This window comes from Vicugna pacos, chromosome 11, assembly GCF_048564905.1.
Source record: "Vicugna pacos chromosome 11, VicPac4, whole genome shotgun sequence".
NCBI lineage: Eukaryota > Metazoa > Chordata > Mammalia > Artiodactyla > Camelidae > Vicugna > Vicugna pacos.
In genome coordinates this window covers 47,311,436-47,335,252 of record NC_132997.1, presented here as the reverse complement: position 1 = coordinate 47,335,252, position 23,817 = coordinate 47,311,436, and the positions used below count along the sequence as shown (strand labels likewise).

At 46.0% G+C, this 23,817-nt stretch overlaps 1 protein-coding gene across 6 annotated transcripts in view; it reads left to right on the top strand.

Annotated features, from left to right (window-relative positions):
* LRMDA (leucine rich melanocyte differentiation associated) overlaps window positions 1-23,817 on the top strand; it is a 1,104,406-nt gene that overhangs the window by 557,536 nt on the left and 523,053 nt on the right. For all 6 annotated transcript variants that reach the window (XM_072971251.1, XM_072971254.1, XM_072971255.1 and 3 more), the window contains one exon: window positions 5,757-5,874. In XM_072971251.1, coding sequence (XP_072827352.1) covers window positions 5,757-5,874 — 118 coding nt within the window. The remainder of the gene's footprint in view (window positions 1-5,756; window positions 5,875-23,817) is intronic.

The window sequence follows — 23,817 nt, the reverse complement described above, 5'->3', positions numbered from 1 at the left end:
AAGGAGGATATGGATGTGTTTACTGTCAATTCACTTAGAGGCAGAAAGAATTCAGGCTAAAGCTTAAAAGAGACTGAGGCGGGACCTAGCTCACTTCCTTCCCTGCACAGCTGGAGAAACCGAGGCTCAGGAGGGCGGCAGAGACTGAACCAAGATGGCCCAGCGAGTGAAGCTCAGAGCCTGGGCTCTTCCCTCTGCCCTGCCAATCCCCAGGCTTTTTGTTTTGAAAACCTCCCCTATTTTTTTTTCACTTTCTGCCCCCCCCCCACCTTAGAGCTTCGGTGTCTTCAGTAAGCCACGGCTAACTTTTAAAAACACGTCAGACACACCTGCTGTTGATGAGCACTTTTGAGCAGCATGAGGTAAGCAGTGTTTCCAAACAGGGTTGATGTCATCCGGTCAAAAGCAAGGAAGCCTGATGTTTTGTTGGCCTGTTCACTCTACTCTATTAAGCTTTGTGAAAGGTTGAGAACAGTTCACCCATCAACCATGGCTGCCCTCAGGGGGCCCCTCGTGGGGCGCCAGTCACTTCCAGCATGTCTCCCCACCCACCATGCACAAGGGTGGGGAGGCAGCAAGAAATAACAGGAAGAAGCACAGAATGCTGTCAGTGCAAGGATGTAGGCGGAATCCCAGTGACCCCGCATCCTGAACCCTCGGGATCTTGAGTTAGAGTCTCCTCAGAAGAAGAAACAGGACATCCAAACCCAGGAGCAGACCATGGAGATCTGCCTCAGTGCTTCTGGGGTTGTGCAGAGCTACCGGGGCATGGCCAGGTCCCCTGGGGTAGCAGCTGTGGGCAGGAGAGAAGAGCATCCTCCCCTCCCTTTGGAGTCGATTTGAAAAATGCCGGAGCTTTGGGATTTCAGTAGAGAAGATGGATTTGGAAGCAAAAAACAAAAAAAACAAAAAAGGCTGTCTGCTGTTCCTTTTCTCCCCCTAGCAGCTTTAGGTGTCTCCTTAGGGAAGTTCTTTAAGAAAATGGAGCATTCTATATGAAGAGAGAAGACCTGAAAAGCTCCGTGTGTGGGTCTCGCTGTTAGAGAATCTGTTTGCAGACAGAGACAGATGGGCCTTTTAACACCTTCCCAGGGTCCCTGGTCTCCTCTGGATAAGCTCACCTTCCGCAGCACAGCCTAGAGCATCCCTGATTTCCACTCCCCACCCCTGGCCCTGGGGCTTTTGCCCAGATGCCTTGGGAAGGTCAGGAAAATTGGCGTTGCCCTCTGGAGCTGGGGACGTGAGACTTAGAACGTAGACGGATCTCTTTTCATTAAGCAGTGCCCTGGCTTAACAAGCAGTTTTATAAATCTGAAGCTGTCTCCGGGTGTCGCAGGATTTATAGACGGGGGTTTCTGCCATAAAGTGGTTTATGATGGCTGCCTTCTGTGTTATTAGTAGCTGTCTCTTCCTTCAACCATTGCTGTTTGATAATAGCCTTAAAACACCCAGAATTACTTACCTGCAAGCCCCATTCCCGATAGCCCCTGTTGACAGTCTGAATAAGTTTACTGCCCTTTTGTTGTACTTTACCTTCAAAACAAACTGATTGAACCATCAATAGCTCGTGGAGGCTGACAGAGGCATGTCATCTGGACTAGCCCTTGTGACTGCAGGTTATCTGGGGGAGTTAACCTTCCCGCATTGTTAACTGAAATGTTTTATGTACTATGCAACTTTAGGATACGGCTGTGATAACCCCGGTAACTAAGTCATACATCACAGTAAAGAGATTTTGGTGCAACAAATAACCCTGGATTAAATTTACAAGGGTTGAATTGATATTGTAAAAGCCTTCATTCTGGGGCTTCGGGAATCCTCTCTTGTATTTTTATGGCAAACTTGTATTACACTCAGGATTGAAGCTGCAGCTTTTGACACCCAGACATGACCTAGAACAAAAGGAAATAGATCTCCCAAGACCAGAATGGGACAGGCAGGCGGAAAGCCCACTGACTTATCACTTGGCAGTAGTGTTTGGAGCCAGTTCCAAACCACCAAAGGGCAGGAAGTTCTGGTGGACGTGGCTGCCGTCTGGGTGTTGGATACCACAGACACTGGGGCAGGGCAGACCACGAGCTGCAGTGGGAAGGAGACTCATTGCTGCCTCGCCAACCTCCTAATTCCAAAACTATTATTCCTCGTGGTGTTATTTTTTTTAACATTTTTATTGATTTATAATCATTTTACAATGTTGTGTACAATTCCAGTATACAGCACAATTTTTCAGTTGTACATAAACATATATATATTCACTGTCACATTTTTTTCTCTGTGAGCTACCATAAGATCTTATATATATTTCCCTGTGCTATACAGTATAATCTTGTTTATCTATTCTACAGTTATGAAATCCCAATCTATCTCTTCCCACTCCTCGCCCCCTTGGCAACCACAAGTTTGTATTCTATGTCTGTGAGTCTATTTCTGTTTTGTATTTATGCTTTGTTTGGGTTTTTTTTTTTTTTTTTTTTTTTTAGATTCCACATATGAGTGATCTCATATGGTATTTTCCTTTCTCTTTCTGGCTTACTTCACTTAGAATGACATTCTCCAGGAGCATCCATGTTGCTGCTCCTGGGCACATATCCAGAAGAAACCCTACTTCAGGATGACACCTGCACCCCAGTGTTCATAGCAGCATTATTTACAATAGCCAAGACATGGAAATAGTCTAAATGTCCAACAGCAGAAAGAAGATGTGGTATATTTATACGATGGAATACTACTCAGCCATAAAAACTGACAACATATCGTGGTGTTATTTTCATTTGGACAGTGGTTCTCAGCAGGCCTAGCGGCATGGATCAGCCTCACCTGGAAACTTACTAGAAATGTGAACTCTAGGCTCCATTCCGGATGTAGTGAATCAGAAACTCTAGGGTGGGGCCCTGCTATCTGTGTTTCAATAAAGCCTCAGGATGCTGATGCCCCCCTCAGTCCGAGAACCATCGTGCTAGAATGTAGACTCCTTGAGAGTAGAGACCGTGTCTGTTTTGTGCACCACCTTACTCTCAGCCCCCGGCAGAGTTCCTGGCAGGTGTTAGCTGCTCAATATTTATTAGTTGGTTGAATGAATGTGTAAGTAGATGAAACAAGACTTGTCATAAGGGATGAGCTTTGGGCCCTGAGCTGGGTCTCAGACTGAACTATGTGAGACAAGCTTTCCTAATGTCCCTCAAAAGTCTTGAAGCATCAGCCACCTGGTGGGTGGCCAGCGGGGTGGAAGTCAGTCCACCCCTAGCTTCAGGGGTGACTCCCAGCGAATTTCATGGGTGTTTCTTTGGTTCTATGAGAAGAGAGCTCTGAAAACTGTAGCTCTTTGTCATCTAAAATTTTTAACTAGCTTAAAAGCCAGCACCTCTCTCTCTCTCTCTCCTTTGATTTCAGGGCTGAGATCCAAAGTGGGGCAAAATGACAACGTGCTGTCTGTTGTCACCGGGGTTCCTGCCAGCCCCGTGAAGACATCTTTCATTCCATCATTAAACATTGGCTGATTTTCTAATACTGATGTTTTCTTCACCTGAATATTCATCTTTCCCCACCCTACACTTAGTGGGTGTCTTTACTCCTTTGAGCGTCACTCCTGACATATTGTTTCTGTCTGTGCGTGTCTTGATTTGAAAGAATCTGTTGTCATCAAGACTTTGCTGCTACAGGCGAAAGATGGAAGTTTTCTGAGACACTGACTAAGGCCAGAGGGAGTTCTCCTAGAGGAGAGAAAGGTCATACAGGCCTTTGTGGAAATCTTCTGATTTGGGGTAAGCTGAGGTGGCATTTAGAGAGGGAAGGGAAAGGCTCGGGGAGAAGTAGGAGAGAAGGAAATGAATAGATTCAGGCCAGGGAGGAAGCAGGAAGTAGTCAAGTTTCCAGACTTCAGATGTTGGTGTGGCTATTTCTGGGGGAGGAAAAGGATACCACAAGAGAATTCAGAGATATTTTAACTTTACAAGTGAGGACAATGAAAGCTGTGAGTGGAACCCTCTAAGCGATTGTCTCTGACATTTGGGTGAAAAACAGTCTCACCTGGACGAGCACCTAGGCGGCCACTTGGTGACGTGAAAACACCTGATGAACCCAAGGCTCCCTCGCGGAGGGAGGCCTGCTGCACACGCCAGGTAACATCTGCACTGAGGAAAAGCTCAGCGCTCGGGACTGCCTGAGGCCTGGGTTCTCTGAAGCTTTCTTAATATTTCCTGTTCCTCTTTCTCCATACTCCCAGAGCTACTTTGTGCATAACCTCAGTCTGGGCACTGAGCTATGCTGGTTTCTAATTTCTCTGTGCAAGTGTGTCTTCCTCATTCCACCGAGAACCCCTTTAAGAGCAGGAACCATGTTGTAATCACCTCTGTATACCTGGGGCCTGGCGCATAGTAGGCGCTTAAGAAATATTTGGGTGACTGAAATGAACTGGTATGCTGTGGAGTCCATTCTAATGCTGCTGTCCAAAAGGGTATGAGGGGGAGAAAGAAAACTGGCCCCTCCCTTCAAGAAGCTTATCCTTTAGGTGAGGAATAAACTGGACACCAATAAAACAATGAAAAAACAATAAAATGTTAGATTGTATGGTGCTGACAGTGTCTCCTGAGAGCGTGGAGAAGGGAGAAGGCGATGTGGACTGGAGGTGCCCATCAAGACAGCTTGATAAGGGCTGGGATTTGAAAGATGAGTGAATGCTGTCGGAGCTGGTACAGGAAGGAGAAGTCAGGTTCCCCGGGAGGTAACTTACTGCTCTTGACACTGGGTACTCACCTCTTCTTCCTAGACAGGATGCTGTCTAGACAGTTGCTCCTTTGAGTGATGGAGTATGGGGGCCTGATGGAGAGCATCTGGGTGGGGGACTGTCACTGAGGAAGAAGTAGAGGCAGCTGTCTGTACCTTTCATGTATTTATTTATATGTTTTTATACCTATTTCCTGGCTGAGTGAATCTTCTTATCAACTTCATACACCTGCTTAAGGATCGTTCCTCACACAAGTAGCCAGTCATTGGGTTATCCTTGGTGGCCACAATGGATCTAAAGACTCTTTCCAGGGGAATGGTGAGCATATAGCATTTTTTGGCTATTAATGTCCTCTAGGCACCATCTCCTCTTATTTCTCCTCTTCCTAATGCCACTGTAGCGGTAACTCCGTGACGATGAGAAAAAAAATCCTCAGGACCCCTGTTTGATTCCTCCAGGAAGCATTTCTCAGCTGTATGTGTTCCTTACTTCCATCCCAAAGTCATCCAGGTTATTACAGATCCATTGTCCTGATGACAAATCAAAGGCTCTTATCTCATCTTCAAAATAAAGACTTACTATTATCTCAGAGATGAGAATGGTCCAGATGACGGGTCGGAATGGCAGTGACATAAATGCTACGGTCAGGCTGTAGGTTATTTTCACTGAGAACTTCCTGTGTAGCAAGGACGTTGGGTCCGTTTTCCAGACTGGGACGGAGACACATTGATAGATTCTTCTTCCAGGGGTGTGTGTGTGTGTGTGTGTGTGTGTGTGTATGTGTGTATCTACCTTTGAGTCAAGAGTAACCATTAGTGAATATTTTAAAAGTTTAGTGTACAATATAACCACTTGGATTTCCCCAAAGAGTCATTCTTCATTCTTTGTGAGAGAAAAGAGGAGAAGCAGCAGATAAGCTCTAACTCTGCAAAGACCTCATGGTACAGATTCCTGAGCATCAGACAAATTGCGTGAACCTTTGAGGCCGTCACCCTCAGCCTTCCTGAGCTGTCTCTGACTGATCTCTTTCCAGATACTTTGTTCTGCACAAGCTGCCCAATTTGAAGTTTCTGGATGCCCGGAAAGTCACCAAACAAGAACGAGAGGAAGCTTTGGTCAGAGGAGCGTTCATGAAGGTGGTGAAACCCAAGGTAAGTGCTCCACTCACTGTTTTACAAGAGGATTTATGTCTCACCTGTTGAGTACTCTTTGAGCCTGGAGGATGCCCTCCTATGTGCTGAGAACGGGGAGATCTCACAACAGGATTTCATCCATGAACACACTGTTGGCCAAATAAGGAGGAATACTGGGTATAAACTGGGACTTCCAGTGACCCAGTCTAAGTGATCTTATTCATAAGGTGATTTCATGCCGGTGGCTCTTTTATCAATGAAGCAGCATCATACGCAGCCCGATGGTGACATTCCTGGGGGGGGATTTCAGACCACCTTGAACATGTTTCATTTACAGGGTGGGGCCTCTGCTGGTCTGGAGCTGAGAAAGGAGAAAAAGGAAAGCAGTGGGCACTGACTGTTTCTCAGGTGGCAGGATTCGTCACGTGCCTCGTAGGGGGCCCTTTTTTCTTGGGACCAAAGGGTATCTGGGGGAGAGTGACTGTCTTCTGTTCACAGGTGAGGGCTCAACAGCTCTTGGAAAGGAAATGTTATCAGAGAAGGCAGTTTTTCTGGCAGTCAGTGTGACCTGGGACTGGCTTGTGCCCCCTCCGTATGTCTGTCCAGAGTTCACAGGCATGCTATTTGCCGACCTTTCCTTCATCAGCTGAGTCTGCATCGAGGCTGTGGGACTGGACATGGTGTCGCCTTAATGACAGCGTTGATGAGGCGGGGGAGATTTGGCTTTGGGTCTTGGATTCAGACACAGGGAAATGATTAAGGACATGGGCTTGGGAGGACGGGGGTCCTTCAGTGTAGCCTGAGGCTGGGGAATGGACTCAATGACCCCTCTGGAGGTCCACCCCGGCCCTGGAGCTCTGTGGAGCTACAGTCGCTTCCTGTGGGATCCTGTCTGGTGTGTTGAAAACACTGGTCCAGATACCCTCGAGGTCCCGTTTGTCCTCACTGATCGACTTAGAGCGCTCTGCACGTGCATTGGAAATGATTGAGAGGGAAAGAGGAAAAAACAAACAGAACCAAAACAGAAAAATGAAACCTCTTCCATCAAGTTGAGCAGCTGGCAGCAGACCTCAGGCCACTTCCTTTCCCTGAATCCATGAGGTGCAACTTATTTCCCGTTTTGCTGAATAAAATCGCTAACAGTTGTGGAAATATACGATACGGAGAGTATAATCCTGGCAGATAAATGTATTGTTACCTGTTTCAGCATGCGGGAAATTAATTGAGTGATTCATTTCGTAGCTGTTAAAGTGTTAACAGTTTTCCTTATCGAGGCACCGATTTGATATATTGCTCACGACTGCCTTTAGTTATTCCAGCTTTGGTAATTTTGTCCAAATGAAGTAATTTATTTCTTGGCCTCTTTTTTTTTTTTTTTTTTGGTTAAGAGATTCCAGAGACAGCCGACATCACCAAACAAAGTACAACAAATGGACTGTTTATAGTATCTTGGGTTCCTGCCCACTCTACATTTCTCACCGTCATGTATACGTGTGCTTTATGCAGGAAATACCATTTCTCTTGCTCTCATTGTCTTGGACAGGGAACCTCCATGTTGTCAGTGGAGATCTGGAGGGGTCTTAAAGGTAATAACCGCTATGTTGGGGTGAGGGGCTCAGTGGTGTCCACTGAGGGTCATTGTCTCCAGTTTTGTGAATCTTCACATAACCCTTTAGTGTGGAAAAAAGGATGCATCGGCTTCCTTCACGGATGAGGTACCTCGGGCCTAGAGACGCTACTCGGGCTGCGCATGTCACCAGCTGATGAGGGCTGGGGCCCGCGCCTTCCCTGGGTGTCTGACCCCAAGCCCGCTTGCTTCTGCTCTGATCTCTTCTGACCCCTGGAGCGTCGAGCTGCACTTTCTCCCCGTGCATCTCTGCTCAAACAGAACCTCCAAGGGAGGCCTAAGAAAACAGGTAAAAGCAGGACTGTTGGGTTAGAGGAGAGACTGGAGGAACTGAAATCCTCCACTGCCTTTGAAAGCAGGGAATGGCTCCTTAAAATCCAGTGGTAGCTGGTTCTCTTGAGTCATGAGCACCATCAGCAGAAATGCTCTCGGAAGCTCCAAATTAGTTTCTAATCAATTACAGAATTAGCTCATGTTTGTGTGATTGACTGTAGCATCTTTACTAACTGTATTAAGCTTTAAAATGTCCATTAATTATGTGAGGAGAGACAAAAGTCCTCGGAGCAAGCCTGAGGACCTTGGGTTGTTATCCTTTTGCAGAGTCACGTGGCTTCCAAACTGGCAAGGGCTTCAGAAATCACCTGGTCTGCGTTCTCATTTTATGGGCAAAGAAACTGGGAGAGGATGTAGTTAGTACCCTAGGGCCCCACAATCCAATGGAGGCAGACCTGGGACCAGAACCCAGCCATCTGGGCTCCCAGTGAAGTGTCCTATTTGCACCATGATCTTTTTAGTGCACTAAGGAATTACTCTGTGTTTCTGGTTTCGTATCAAACTGCATGCCTCTCTTGAATGGCAGGCAATTGCCTTTTGTCTGTTATTTTCCAAGAGATGCACTGGTACTTTTCTTGCAGATAGAAAGAGGCCAGATGAGCTTCTTGCTGAATTAATAAACCCATGTGAAAGAGGCTAGTTCTCACCTGCTCACAGGATGTACAGATGTGTGTTTGTTCCTTGCAGGTGTGTATATATACTTTCCACATACATATGTATATTCTGGGAGCTGCACGTACATCCGGAGTCAGCTCCTAAGCAGAGAGCAATTTCATCTCCATGAATTGCCGACGCTGTGCTGGGCACACTTGGTGAAGACCTATTTTTCATAACAGAATGAGAATCTCAACTTGGCTTGTGTCCTTTCCGAGGCAGTGGAGGCCTGTTGTGCTTATTCAGCAGAATGCGCTGACGGATGATCAAGGGGCCGTGATCTGGGGAGCTGTAGTCATTTTACTCCTGACATAAAGTATTTGGGAGGATGGAAAATGCTTCTCCAATCATGGCCCTTGCCTTGGTGGTAGGGAACGGGCAGTCTGGGTGTTCTCGGCTGACGCAAATGCAGAATCGTCCAGCCACTCAGAAAGCCTCTGTGTCACAAAGGTTTGATTTGGTTCCTGGAGGCCCTGGTGCTTCAGGTGCGAGTTCGCTCTCGCCGCCTCTCACGATGACACATTTCTCCCTCACTGCTGCCTTTTGGCTTTTGTTGTTTGAAAGCTGCCTTCTGTCTGAGCTCTGATTGTTCTACAGAAGAATGCTGTCATTCATTAGGAAGTGGTAGCTGATGTTACAATGGACTCTTCTAGACCCTGTGCACGTGTGTATTTACTGAATGGTCCTATGACAGCTCGGCTTTGCTCCTTTCCCAAAATTTTAAAGAAAGTATATAGCTTTGTCAAGTATTGGCCATTGGCTCACACTGTTGTCAGCACAGAGAGCACCAAGCTGGATGTAGAGAAGGTTGTAACCCCCAGAGAAAGGCTTCTGTAATGACCAGACTGTGACCCCCCCATCACTGCTCCGGGAAAACATAGATCAAAGCCGTGCAGAGGGTGTGTGCGGTGGGCACACCAGCCCTGCACATCAGACACAAAGCGCAAACATCTGACAGTCAGGATTGCTTAATTATGTCCTAGCTTTGTAATGATTCATCCCTGTTTGGGCAAAGAACACAGTTGTCATTTTTTTGACATAATTATTTAAAGCTGAGCCCTCTTGTTTGCAGTGGTAGCTGGTTAGGAATATAGGAAGCCAACATATAGGAAGTTGGCTACCAATGGTTTAATCTTCAGGAGAACACAAAAGTGAAGGGGAGAGCAGCTCCCAGGGCTGCTGGACTGAGAACCACAGTCTCCGTTAGAAAGTATTTAGACACGAGCGTGTTTGCTTATGATCATGGCCACTTTCACAGAGGTAGGACAGGGTCATAGGTGTGTTCCTGAGTGTCAGCGTGTCCTTGAGCACACCCTCTGTATCTTAATGTGGGCATGTCTGGAATTCCTATTGTGTGTAGCTTGTGTATGTGTGTAATTTTGCATAGCTACACATATTTGTGTGTGTGTGTGTGTGCAAGAGAGAGAGAAGGAGGGAGAGAGAAAGAGAAGGAGGAAGGGAGGGGAGGAGGGAGATGTGATGTGTTAAAGGAATAAATGTGTGCCATCTGGAAGTCTTCTGTATATTTGTCCTTAAGCTGAAGGTTGAAAGCTATTTGGGTCCAAAGGTCGCTGGCTTCACTGATTATACTACACAGTTCTGTTCTTGACACATGGAGTTGGGCCCAAACTTTCCTGGGTACCTTTAGTGTCTTCCTTCTGTGTCTCTGTTTCAAAGAAGGCCACCAAGGACCTAGATAGGGCGTGGAAGCTTCTGGAAGCCCTCAATTTGCTGGGATAGTGCAGCTGCTCACATACTGGGGTGTCAGCTCCGTCAGGACAGGAACGTGGTTTTGTTGACTCCTGTAGCTCCAGGGTCTGGTCTGTCACAGAGACTCAGCCCAAACTCATCAAAACAATGAACTCTGAATGGAGCATTCTGGAGGCTCCATCACGAAAGGTGGTCCCTTTTTTTATTGCATTGCCTCAATATGGTTTCTGCAGAAGTAGGAGAGTGGCTTTTGCCTTAAGAAAATGTGATAACTTGGATCTGTGTGTTAGCAAGAAAAGAGAGAGAGAGAGAGAGATTCTGTGGTGCAGATTTGTTTTTCCAAAGGATTTACCCTGGGATTACTTACAGTGGTGCAACCCACAGCCTCCGTGGTCCTGGGCCGTGGCTTCTCCGCGGGGTGGCGTGGCTGGGGTCGGGCAGGGGTGCCTTCAGAGTTCATGCTTCCTGTCATTGCTCACGTGTTCTCTGAGTCCTTCTCTCTGCATCCACTGCTCAGGTCAGAGCTTTTAGGAAATAAAAATTAGCTTTTCTTAGAAAACGTGTTGGAGTGCTCCACAAGTCTGGGTGCAGTTAAAATGCTTTTTCCCTGTCTCAGCTGCTCTTGTATTTTTTGTCTTTGCCACAAAGAAGCACTGCCTCGTGGCTTGTTTGGTTCACTTAGTTGTTTTTTATGCCTCGCCGGCTTCTTACTAAGTGCCCCCTTGTTCTGAAGCACCGTGTGTGTGCCTTTCATATATTCTCATCCCCCTGAGCAGACAACTGCAAACGTGTGAAAGCTTATCCAAAACTACCTTTAGATTGGTTGCAATGACTAACATTTACTCTATAGACTCAATATTTTTAGGACTATCCATTTTACATAAAGCCAGGGAATCCCTGTAAATAAATATTGTCAACCCCGTGTACACGCAGGTAAATAGACAACAAGCCAGTATACCCTGAAAGTCGTCTGCTGTGCCGCACATGCAGAAGAAGCTGAAAACGTCAGTTGGTTTTCTGGATATTCCTAACTACCTGAATATGTTAGTGTTTTCTCGTTCATCTCTGTTTTCACACAGCTGTTTCTTGTCTAGAGACATATTCAGATTCTATTTTCAGTTATTTTATGGTACATTTTGAAGGAAGGAAAAAATTTTTTAATTAATCTCTTTTTTGGAAGTTGCGTAGGCGGTGTGTTTAGAAACAGCTTCAGAAGCCCTGCATTTGCGGTTTGTTTGTTTTTCATTCTGCTTTCTGATCTCATAGTTTGCCACATTTATTTGATGGGGGAATCACTTAAAGATTTTGTGTTTCTTCATTTTTAGTGCCATGGCGTCCTGTGTCTCAAATAAGTGCTTTCAGAGTATTGCTTTTTGGAGACAGTTTGATAGGTTTTTGTGGCCTTGCTTTTGGATAGCAACCCTCTGAAATCAGAGACAGACTATTGCAGGAAAGTTTTGTCCCCAGCACCCAAGCAAAGCCCTAGAGATAGAAAATTGAAATCCACAATGGAAGGAAAGTGAAATAGAACTGTAGGGGACGGTAGCATCCTGTCTGAGCCACTCCCAGAAGTCCCCAGGGCCGGGCCAGGTGCTGAGCGCATGTTAGGTATCTGTCTACATTAAGCCCAATGCCTGGTGCGATATTCTTATGTCTCTGGTGGAGTCATTGGCTTTCACTGCACCGACATGGCCCAGCTCCACATTCTCCCTCTTTTTGGCCTCCACCATGCTTGCTTTTGTGCAAAGATATTTGGACACACATGCCTAAAGGATCATGGACGTAAGTGGCACTTTGAGGGGAATGAGGTAAGCACCCCTAGGATCTTTTGTACAGACTCTGGAACCTAGCAGTTGGGAGAAGTGTGGTAGATTCTGTTTCCCTCTGCCCTTGGCATGGATCCCTGTCTGAGGCAGGAGGATACTTCTCTACCCCATTGACTTTGGCCTTGGCCACGTGTCACTGTAGCCAGTGGGATGTGAGTGGAAGTGACAGCATGCCAATTCTAGGCCAGAGCCTCATGGGGTACTGTGTGTTTCCACTCATCCTTCTTGCACATCTGCCATTTGCTGTGGAAACAGCCTGAGGTGCACGTTGAACAGACCTGAGCCTTGCCGAAGGCACAGCCACCCCAGCCAGCCACAGACCTCTGCATGACAGCGACATGCTTGTCATAGCCACTGGGACTTTGAGGGGCAGTGTTACTGCAGGAACCTGACTCACAGATGGGCCATCCACGCACACCTTCTGTCCTCTGGCCCTTCCGTGGCTGCCTGAACCAGGGCTCTTAAGTGGGACATGATTTAGGGTTTAGTGAAGTTAATGGCAATTTTTGGTGTCATTGCACCCATTTTGGTAGGCTTACTGATTGCTTAACTAATCAGGGTTGCAAGGCCAGCCTCAGGTCAACTGGCTGCCTAGTGGTGCATTATTAGCTGCAATGAAACTTCCCTGATATGTGAGTCAAAACAACAACCAGCATGTAGTAAGCGTCCACTGTATATTAGATACTGTATTGGCGACTAAACAGTATTATCTCTCAGTTTCTCCTTGAACTTGAATCTGCAAATGACGATCAGGGAACTTACATATGTCACCTAAAATTACAGAGTAATGTGGAATCGGGCTCTTCCTCTGGCCTGTCCGTGCCCCAAAGCTCATGCCCTTTTTCCTGTATATCTTAAATTGCGTCAACCAGACAGGGAGATATGATGCCAGTCAGGACTGAAAGAGCAGGAAGACCAGGACATGGAAGGGAGCCAAAGGTAACTGTAATTTTCAATGTTGGCCTTGTGACCATGCCCTCCAGCCCATTTTGGGGAAATACAAGGTTAGGCAGAGAATTGCAGGAACCAGGCGGTGGAGGGCTCTGTTTGTTAGGCCAAATTTGCAACTTAATTTGAGGATGACGAGGAACTTTGGCATGACAAGGAACTTTGGCAGGTTAGAAGTGGGAGGAAAGTCTGGGCTGGTCTGCGTTTGGATCCCTGGGTGTCTGGGAGGGGGAGCAACAGTGCTCTGTGCACAGCACTTGTTTTGGAAACAGTGCAGAGGCAGCTTGCTTGCCTGAGGCTGCCTGTGTTCAGAGCACCCAGGCCAGTGTTGGTGCTCAAGTGGTCACAGGGGTCAAAGAGCCCTCTCCCGGGGACTGCCGGGAGGGGTCTGGGTGGTAGCAGGCCACTCAGATACTGGGATGAGGAGAAAGCTCAGAGACCAATCGTAACTCACCTGGCAGTGGGTCCCTGGCTTTCTAAAAAGTCCTTTGACGTCTTCTTATGCAAAAGACCCTGTCCTGTATGGTGTCAGCTGCCTTAGTTTTAAGGGGGTGAATTTAAGCCTTCTTAACTGAGCCATTCGAAATCCTCATTTGTGTGATCTCCAGTCATGATTGAGATGGAGTCTGATGAGCCGATTATGTCTGTAATCTGTACATTTCCAGCTTGACATTTTCTTGATCCACTTTAGAAGATGGTTTTTGGTATTTTGCTTTTGCAATTTAGGTTGTTTTTATTTTTAAAAATTAAGCTTTATGGAAAGAGAAGAAGAAGAAAATAAAGATGCTTCCTGAAAAAGTGGGATCTCAGGAAATGAGTTGGGGTGCTGGTTTAAAGTTACCCGTGTTCAAAGCTGAGATTTGCCTGTGTTCTGCGTGCGGATCTGGGCTTGAGGGGGAGCTGCCCTCCAGCAGCGGGTGCATGGTCAGCTGGGTCCACACCTTATCCCTAACACGCTTTCCTCCACTTCACTGTCCCCCTCCACCCGCCTCCCGCTTTGACACAGACATGCAAATTCCTTGCTTTGAGCCTTTGAGCCTGATGATCCCAGGCCACTGACGAGGAGGAATGGGCTGGAAGTACAGGGCCAACTTGCCTAGGAAAGCAGAGGGAAAGGCCAGTGATTGAGGTCTGAGTGAGGGAGGACCATGGCAGCCCCAGCGTTCCCACCCTCAGCCAGACCAGGGCCTTGTTCTGACCTCTGTGGCTTCATGAATCTTTGTCTTGCTTAGATCGTCCCTTCTGGGCCCCTGGCAACACCAGAGGGTTGTAAACCCTCAGGCAGACAGGCATCCTCGAAGGCAGGGAGGCCTGCAGGATGGATGGCTCACTAGGGAAAAATGGGAACATTGTTCTGAAGCTAACTGATTACATATTCATATTACCTGTAATACCATGGCCAAGAGAGGAGGGGAAAATGAACATGGCCTGGTCCCAGTTTCTGCTCTTGAGTTCTTGTTATTTCCAAGCTGCCAGCAACTAATAGCAGATGTACCAGTCTGTTAGGGCGGCAATGGCAAAGTCCTGGAGGCTGCGATTCTGAGATTAAGGTGTTGGTGGGGCTGGTGTCATCTGAGGCCCTTCTCCTTGGGCTGCAGGTGGCTGGCTTCTTGCTGTGTCTTCACATGTGATGTGCATACAGAGCCCTGCTCTCTTTGTGTGTCCAGATGCACTCCTCTTAAAAAGACACGTCACGTTGGATCAGGGCCCACCCCATGGCTTCGTTTTAGCTCGGTCACTTCTTTAAAGGTCCTGTCTCCAAACATAGTCACACCCTGAGGTACTGGGGGCATTAGACTTCAACATATAAACTTTGAGGAGGGACACAATTCAGCCCCTAAGAGCAGACAAGAAGAGTGAACTTTAACAAGATATAAAAGAAAACTCATGTTTGAGTGATGAAAGGCATGTCTCTGATATTTAACATTTACTTGTTCTTTTCATTGTCCCCCAAAGCCTAAGAAGCAAAGTTAGTGGCTAGAATAAAATAGTGGGGTAATCTTAGATTATCCAACTTGAACGGCAGTAAAAGTCTTCCCAAAGTTCGATGAAAATAGAAGTTTGATGAAGAATATGATGAAGAAGAAGAATATGACCAATAGAGACTTCTCAGGGTCTCATCCAGGTGAGTGCCAAGCAGGTCTGCCCAGGTAATGACCGGCATAGGTGGGGAGCACCAGTAATGGTACCTCCTCCACACAGTTGTCTCAGCGAGGAGCCTGAATCTCAGAGGAGAGCTTCTTCTCACGTGAAGTAAAATTGCACTTCTAGGGGTACCCTTTGCCCCAAGTGGTTCCTTGAGGAGTAGAAAGAAGCTCTTCCTGGTTACAAGGGAAGAGATTCCTGCCACGTTCCCACTGCTCCCTGACTGTGTCTCCAGAGCTGATTTCTCCCTGTCAGGACTCCCTGGAGCATCCAGTTCCCAGGTAGCTGTGGAATCCCACTTGTGAGCTTGTTCTGAGTCTCTAGGACACATGTGTTTGCCTCTTGGTTGTTTTTGTCTCCCTCTGGTCACCGCGGCTGGCTTCCGGGGCCTGTGCACACACTCCGACTCCAGATGCGTCACCGCTGCCCCTCTGACCAGGCAAAGTGATGTTTCGCAAGCGTGATGGGGCAGGTCTGCCCGTGGGGGCTCTGAGGGCTGGCGGTACAATTAGCTCTTTTATTTGCTTTTCTGCTCCTTACAGTAGAGTGTCATAGAATAACAGACAGGGCGCCATCAATAATGCACAGATGCTCTGTAATTGGGGCTTCCTTTGATGTTAATTTAGCGAAGTTCAGTGCTGTTGTCAGTGATAGCAATTAGGCTCAGCCTTTTCACCAAGGACGTTTTTGGATGATGTTATTTTTCATGTGCATTTTAAAATATGGCAGTGAATTTTGAGCTACATTACCTGAATTAGAACTCTTTATTTCTTTTCAACAGCGAACTAACGCTCTCTGTCTAGGCTCCAAAGCCCTACCTTTATTTTCAGGTTTTGAAGCAGAGAGTTTCAAAGTGGAGCCTCTACCTCATGAAACTTTTAACTCATGAGTGAAATTTCGAAGTGATTCCCTTGTTTTTCGCTGTTACTGTTGCTGTTGGCGTTTTGAGTTGTCACAGAGGCGGTCTGGCTCAGCGACCTCTCCCGTGTTTCCGTAGGCCCAGGTGTATTCATTCCTTCCCACCACCCAACCTTTATTTTTGTTCTTGATGTGATTCAAGAAGTGGCCTCCAGCTGCTGTTTTGGGAAGGCTTAAAATCTGAATTCATTGTGGCCCCTGCGTTCTACGGCAAACGTGTGATTCTGACTTTGTTCGTGGGCTGTTGTCAGGTTCGCTGTTCCATTTGGGGGCCAACTCACTCCAGGTTTCAAGATTGTATTTAGATTTGAATTAAAGGCCACGCCGCCACCTTCTGCCACCTGTTCCTCCAGTGTTAGTATGGGGAACGGCACATCTCCTTTCACGTTTTGGGGGAGGATTAAGGGAGATAATGTCTGTAGGAAGCCAACACTGTGTCTTTGGTATGTAGCTGGGGTTCTTCAGTGGGTCGTTTCAAAACAGCTCTGTTTTTGTGGCATTGCTGTGTCTTCCGATTGTGTGGGTGAACACGAGGAAGGTAATTTGGGCTTGAGTTGGGGGGTGTACTAGTTGTCCAGGGCTGCTGTACCGGAACACCAGGAACTGGGTGGCTTAAACAATAGAACTGGGTTTTCTCACAGTTCTGGAGGCTGGAAGGTCCGGCTCGGGGTGCCAGCTTGGTCAGGTTCTGCTGAGAGCCCTCTTCCCAGCATGCCGATGGCCCCCTCTCACTGTGTCCTCACATGGTGGGGGGAATGGTGGGGGTGGTGAGGGAGCCCATGCAGTGTTGATGGATGGACTGGGAGAGCTTCCTCTTTTTATAGGGTGACAGTCCTACCAGGTCAGGGCCCCACCCTTATGTCCTCATTTAACCTTAATTACCTCCCAAAGATCTTATTTCCAGATACAGTCACACTGGGGGTTAGGGCTTCAATATATGAACTGTGGAGGGGTGTGTAATTCAGTTCATAGAAGGGAATATTGCCCCCATGTTCCTGGTGAGTTTTCTGGGATTTATAGTTAAATGTTTCTAAGGTTTTACTGAGCGTCTACCTCCTGATGAGAGCAAAACACTCAAGAGAAAGGATGGTGGGAGGAGAAAAAGAGCCTCCTGTTTGTCCCCGGGGGGCCGGGCCCCTGTTGGGGGGTCTCTCCAGGCACTGCACGGGATGTTGCATTCTTGTGCTGATGGTGGAAGTGGGAAACCCAGGCATAAAGGAGGTGCAGGAAAAGTCAGTGTAGTTCTGGGGGGCACAGTAAGTCCCATGGTCACTGACGTAAGTGGAGAGTATCGTCCCCACAGGGCCCAAATCGACTGCAAAAGCCAGCCCTACGCCCTTTCGTCTTGGTGACCTCGGGCTCAACTCTCTTACTCCCCCTTTAGCTCCCTTGGCGAATCTGGAAATCAAGGCCAATGTTTAGATCCTGGAATTTGTCACTGGGCTCGATCCCCATCTGCCCTGTAGGAAAATGGAGAAAACCAGGGAGTGAAATCTGGGGGCTGGTCGCATGTGTCCAAAGAATATTGTCTCATCCTTAGAGGGGCTTTGAAAACCCAAGGCTGAGGTATGAGATCTCTGGATTTTAGAAAACACCGTATTACCCTAAGCCACAGTTTTTTTTTTCCACCTGAAAAATCTGTTTTAGTTCAGTATAATGTTAAAAAAAAAAAAAGTCTGATTTCTGCACTCATTTTAATTTTGAGTCATGGGATGTTTTGGAAAAGATGAAATTACAAATTATTTTTTCTGTCTTGTATTCAGAAAAGCTTCACTACCAACTAGTGACCTCTGCACTTGGAGGTGACAGGGGCCTAATCTGAACACTGGGAATCGCGTTTGCTTGGATACAAATGGGTAGAGTAAGTAAAGCAGATGAAGGAATGAAAAGTGGTGCCTCCTTTGCTTTCCCTCCCCTCTTCTTTTCCACATTATATGACGAAATGTGCAACTTTGTTCACATAACTGCTACAAACAGCTCACTGTGTAGGCCAAACGGTCTCTAATGCAGTAAAATTAAGAAATAATATGCTTTGAAAGTGATTTATGAGTGTGGTTAAACTGCCAGATTTACAAAGAAATAGTTCAGATCTTGGGAAGCCTCAGGAGTCACGTCAAAAATGAATTTGACCATGATTTAAACTGCTACTTTTCTTACATGACATTTAATATGTGTACTTTGGAGGCCCATATGTCTTTAATAAAATAGCATTAAGTTTTAAATATGATATGAATGCAGCCAGTTTCTAAATTCATAACCTTTTCCACAACTCCAAAATGCTAACCAATAAGGGAGTCATACACGCAATAAAACATAAACCTTAGAAAATAGCTTTTTATTAAAATGGTTAGACAGTTGGCAGCTGGGTTGCAATGTAATAAATACTTAGAGCATTGTGGGTTTCTCAGACGTTGTTTACCCTACAAGCAGCTGGGGCCGGACAACTAATCATAGCCCCTGCACAAAAGCAGCTCAGCCTGAGTCCCCCCCCACCGAGTGTATCACGGAGGCAGAATAGTTGTGTGGAGAGTCCTGGACTTGGCTTCTCAGGGAGCTGGGTTCTAATCCCTCTCCACCACTTAAAGGCATGTGACCTTGGCCAAGGCACTCCATCTGTTTGGTTTTCCCAGCCTGTGTCACGAAGACAGTACCACCTGCCATGCAGGTTTGTTGTGAGGATGAGAGGGAAATGCACACGGGGCCCAGCCCATCGTAGGTGTGCAATAATGAGAAGCGATTCTATTGAAAATATTCTTCAAAGAAAAAGTAATTTAGGCAAGGTCATCAGCCCTCCTTGTCCGGTGACGTTCTCTTACAACACTAGGATGGACTGAGAGAAGGTACTTAGCCAGAGATGAGTGTAAGCCTCACAGAGAATGAACGAGAACATGTCAGATATGACAGGAAGACACATTTGGTTCAGGGCTAGCAGGAGCTGCACTGGTGGCCACCGTCACTTAGCTGTTCCTGGAGGTGGAAGTGACGTGTGCAGTGTGGCCTCCTCCTGCCTCCTGGGTTTCCAGTTCATAGAAAATGAGAGTTATTCTTGTGAGCTGTATTGCATCACAACCACAGGTCTTTCGGTGATGCTTCTGTGTGTGTGTGTGTGTGTGTGTGTGTGTGTGTGTAAACAGATCTCTCTGTGGCGTTGTTGCAAAGTAAGGCTTCCCATTTTCCATGTTTCTAGCTGCTTATGTGCAACTTGCTTTTCTGTATCTCAGAGGAAACAGCCAGTCTGGCAATGGTCTGATTGTGTTTTCTCCAGGCAACTAAATACAGCTACCCTCCACAAACTTCCTGAGGAAGAAATTCCTCAATTTCCTACAGGGGGAATTGTCAGTTATGTTTGAGCTTGGCCTTTGAATCTCAGGGCTTAGACTTACGTGTGGTAGTCAGAGATGAAAAGGCCCTGGGACCATTTCGTTTTGTTTTATTTTGTTTTTATATGTTTTTAAAAACAATGTTATGATCCCATTAAGGGAAATTAACAAAGGAAATCTTTCAACTGTATTCCCCACATGCTAACTCTGTGCCTTTTCAGTTTGCTCTGTTTCCTTGCAAACCTTATCCCTTTCTGTAGGCATTTTGTGTGTGTTTAATGCTCTACTTTTTTACCTAACATTTTTATTGTGCTACTTTGTCATCTTCAAATGTGTGCTTTTTATGGACTGTACACTTCTTCACCAAACTGATAGAAGTTCCATCAGTTACCTGACCATTTTCGCACTGATTCTAGATTTTAACCTTATGCATAAAGTACTGCTCGTTGTCGTGTGTGTGTGTGTGTGTGTGTGTGTGAGAGAGGGAGAGAGAGAGAGTGTGTTTGTGTTTCCTTAGGATGATTCTCCAATGATCATTAGGTTTATTGGATCACAGGGTCTGGGCAGAAGAACAGTTTTTGGCTCTATACAAGAATGCCCAGGTGCCATTTTCAAGTTGGCAGTCCCTCCTGGATGAGTCAGTGCACCTACCCAGGCTGGAGGCAAAAAGTGGGTCAAAGGGGACACTTAGCATTTCCAAGGCTCTCTTGGGAATGGACTTTGCGAAGTCTTTCTGGTCGGTATGGTCCAGCATCTGCAGCAGCTCCCACAAAACATGCGCTGACTTGCTAAGTTGTCGTCCCAGGGAATCATGGGTTCCCTAGAGCAGCTTGAAAATTATTAACAGCGTGCAATCCTGATCAGTGTGAATGTGCCTTTAGACTTTTAGCCAAATCTTCACATAATACCAATCATTCTACCTATAAAAGCACAAATATGTTATTGTTCTCAATAGGCAATTTAATGCAGCTTTGGGGAGGCAAAAAGAGAAAAGAAGATTACAAGCTGGCTGATCTTGCTTTTATTTCTCTTAAATCTATCCACACTTCTCAGGGGTTGTACTTGTTTAAAGATTGTACGCAACTGTGCAGTCTGTGTGATTTGGAAAGCAAATCAAACTAAATAGGAAGTTTTCAGCATGTGTTGTTTTTAAAAGAGTTCATGCATTTATTTCAAATATACATTTCTTCCCAAGTGGTGCAAAACCTATAATCTTTTTCTTGTTACTTTTCTTTTGGGGGGAGGGAGGCCAAGAAGGTGACTTAGTTTTGGAGTGGAAGGTTCTTATTAACATCTACCTCCTCCTTGTGCGGCATTATTCACAGCAGAGCTATTAAGGCTAATTATTTTCAGGTTTCTATCATAGGGGAATATTTGAGCTGACAAAAAAAAAAAAAGGCAGCATTTATTGGGAAGAAAAATAGCCTGTTTAAATAAGAAAGGGATCATTGTCATGTGCATCCTAGCTCCCCCTCCCAATCATGAGCTTGTGTAAGAAGGGCCCAGGAGACCCCATGGGAGTCTGGGAGAGGAGATTCCAGGGGGCTGTGCTCACAGAGATGCTCGGTACCCCAAGAAGAGGCAGTGCGTTTCCCCCTCGTTTGTCTGTAGCCCATCTGGGTTGCTCATTGACCTTGGAGCTGGTGTCAGTCTGTTTTCCTTCTCCTCTTGGGTCAGATTCACTGACCCTTGATATGTAATGGAAAGACTGTTGGTTGAGGAGCTGAGTGTATCAGTCAGGAAAGGCTAACTGCTGTAACAAATAGCCACCGAGTCTTGTGATGTAGTCCCTCACAGTCCACTGAAGATTTCTGGATGGAGATTGAGGAGCATCCTGTCTGTAACCAACCTGGATCTCTTCTATCTAATAGCTCTGTCTTTTTCTTGGGCTTGGAGTCCTTCATGGGATTCAGCCCATGGATGGAACAAGAGCAGGAGCGTGGAGAAGTGTGCAAACAATGTATGGGCCTGGTTTTGAGGTGACACACATCACTAAGGCCCCCATTTCAATGGCCAGAACTCAGTCAAATGAATAGTCATTGCTGCAAGAGAGTCTGGGAAATGCGGCTTTTAGGGGCTGAATCCTGGCCCCCTGCCCAAGTTCACACAGTGAAGCCCTAACTCCCTGTACCTCAGAATGTAACCATATTAGGAGACAGCACCTTTCAAGAGGTGATTGAATTAAAATGAGGCTGTCAGGATGGGCCCTAACCAAATATGACTGGTCTTTATAAGAAGAGGAGATCAGACACACAGAGAGACACCAGGGGTGTGTGCACAGGGGGACCACCATATGAGGAGGCAGGAAGAAGGCAGCTGTTTGCAAGCCAAAGAGAGAGGCCCCAGGAGAAACCAGCCCCACTGACACCTTGATCTTGTACTTTGAGCCTCAAGAACTGAGAGGATGAATTTCCTTTGGTTAAACCGCCCAGGAGGGTGTTTTATTATGGCAGTCCAAGCACACTAACACAGCAGCCCTCATTGGGTCCCAGAAAGAAACGTGAATGTGCTTGGAGCCCATCTCTGCCCCTCTGAGCCCACGTGCATGACATCCACTCGAGCAGTCAGCTTGCTGGGTGCTCGTGGGCAGTCTCTCCCTCCAGGGCTCAGATTCCTCATTTCCAGAATGGATGAAGAGACTTAGATGATCTCTGAGGGTCTCCCTGTGATCTGATTGTGTGTGCAGATCCTCAGCCTGACATCTGGGTTGGTTGTGAGTTCAGCAGAGGTACCTGAAGCTCCCGGCCTCTGGAGTTGCAGGGGGAATACCAAGGGGCCATGCTGAAAACCCAGGCTTTAGGGTTTGGCAACCTGGATTCAGATCCTGGCTGTTCCAGGTGCTGGGTCACTTTGGATACGTTACTGCCTCAGTTACCTCATCTTTAAAATGGGGTTCATAAAATAAGTATTGTTGGATTAAAGAATTAAAGGAAATGATAACATAAAGCATTAATCCCAAGATGTGGTACAAAACAAAGGCTCAAAACAATTTTGTCTCTCTCTCCTCCCCTCCCTCTCTTTTTCCCTTTCTTCCTTTTCCTTTTTCTGTTTTTATCTTCTTTTTAACTATTCTCAATTTAAAGTCCTGAAAGTGAAGATGGACAGAAATTCATTTTGAAAGCTTTTTCATATACATGATCTCATTTAATCCTTGATACACTCCTAAGAGAAAGGCAGAATAGGTGGTCCCTTGTTTTACAAATATGGAATAGTAAGATGGAGAGGTGGTGGCAATCACTGAGTATTCTAGAGAGAAATGAAAATCAGATTAGAACTCTTGGCCCAGTACTTTACTATTATACAATATATAGCTCAGCTCTTCTAAGAATTTCTGGACTTAGGATGAGAAGACCTTATTCAGGAAAAGACACTCCATGGTTGTCTGTAAAGTGTCCTCACTGGGCATAAAATGGCAATGGCAGCTCTTGCAGAGGGGCCACCATGGACCTCAGACCACTCCACACCTCCCAGAGTAGTCTACCGTTTTCTCAAGGGCCAGTCAGTGCAGCTTTCTGATGTATTGTGCAAAAACAGAGAGAGAGAGAGAGAGATACAGAGAGACACACACGGGGGGTGGGGGGGGATGTATTTTGTATTTATGCCCAGGAATAGAAAGAAAAGCAGGTTATGTGGTTAGCTTCCAAATGGTCCCAAGTCTGCCTAATGGAACTATTGGGTTTTTTTGTTTTTTTGTTTGTTTTTCCTAGTTTATTTTATTTTATTTTTTAACATTTTTTATTGAGTTATAATCATTTTACAATGTTGTGTCAAATTCCAGTATAGAGCACAATTTTTCAGTTATACATGAACATATATAAAATTCATTGTCACATTTTTTGCTCTGTAAGCTACCACAAGATCTTGTATATATCTCCCTGTGCTATACAGTATAATCTTGTTTATGTATTGACTACGTTTTGAAATCCCAGTCTGTCCCTTCCTACCCCCCGCTCCCTTGACAGCCAGAAGTTTGTATTCTATGTCTATGAGTCTGTTTCTGTTCTGTATTTATGTTTTGGGGTTTTTTTTTTTTTTTTGAATTGCACATATGAGCGATCTCATATGGTATTTTTCTTTCTCTTTCTGGCTTACTTCACTTAGAATGACATTCTTCAGGAACCTCCATATTGCTACAATTGGCGTTATGTTGTAGTTTTTATGGCTGAATAGTATTCCATTGTATAAATATACCGCATCTTCTTTGTCCAGTCATCTGTTGATGGACATTTAGGCTGTTTCCATGTCTTGGCTATTGTAAATAGTGCTGCTATGAACATTGGGGTGCAGGTGTCTTTTGAAGTAGGGTTCCTTCTGGATATATGCCCAGTAGCAGGATTCCTGGGTCATATGGTAAGTCTTTTCTTAGTCTTTTGAGGAATCTCCATACTGTTTTCCACAGCTAATGGAACTATTATTATTGATTCGACCTAGTTTAGGACCACACTTTCCTTTTCTTTGTCCTTCACCTCACCATGACTCC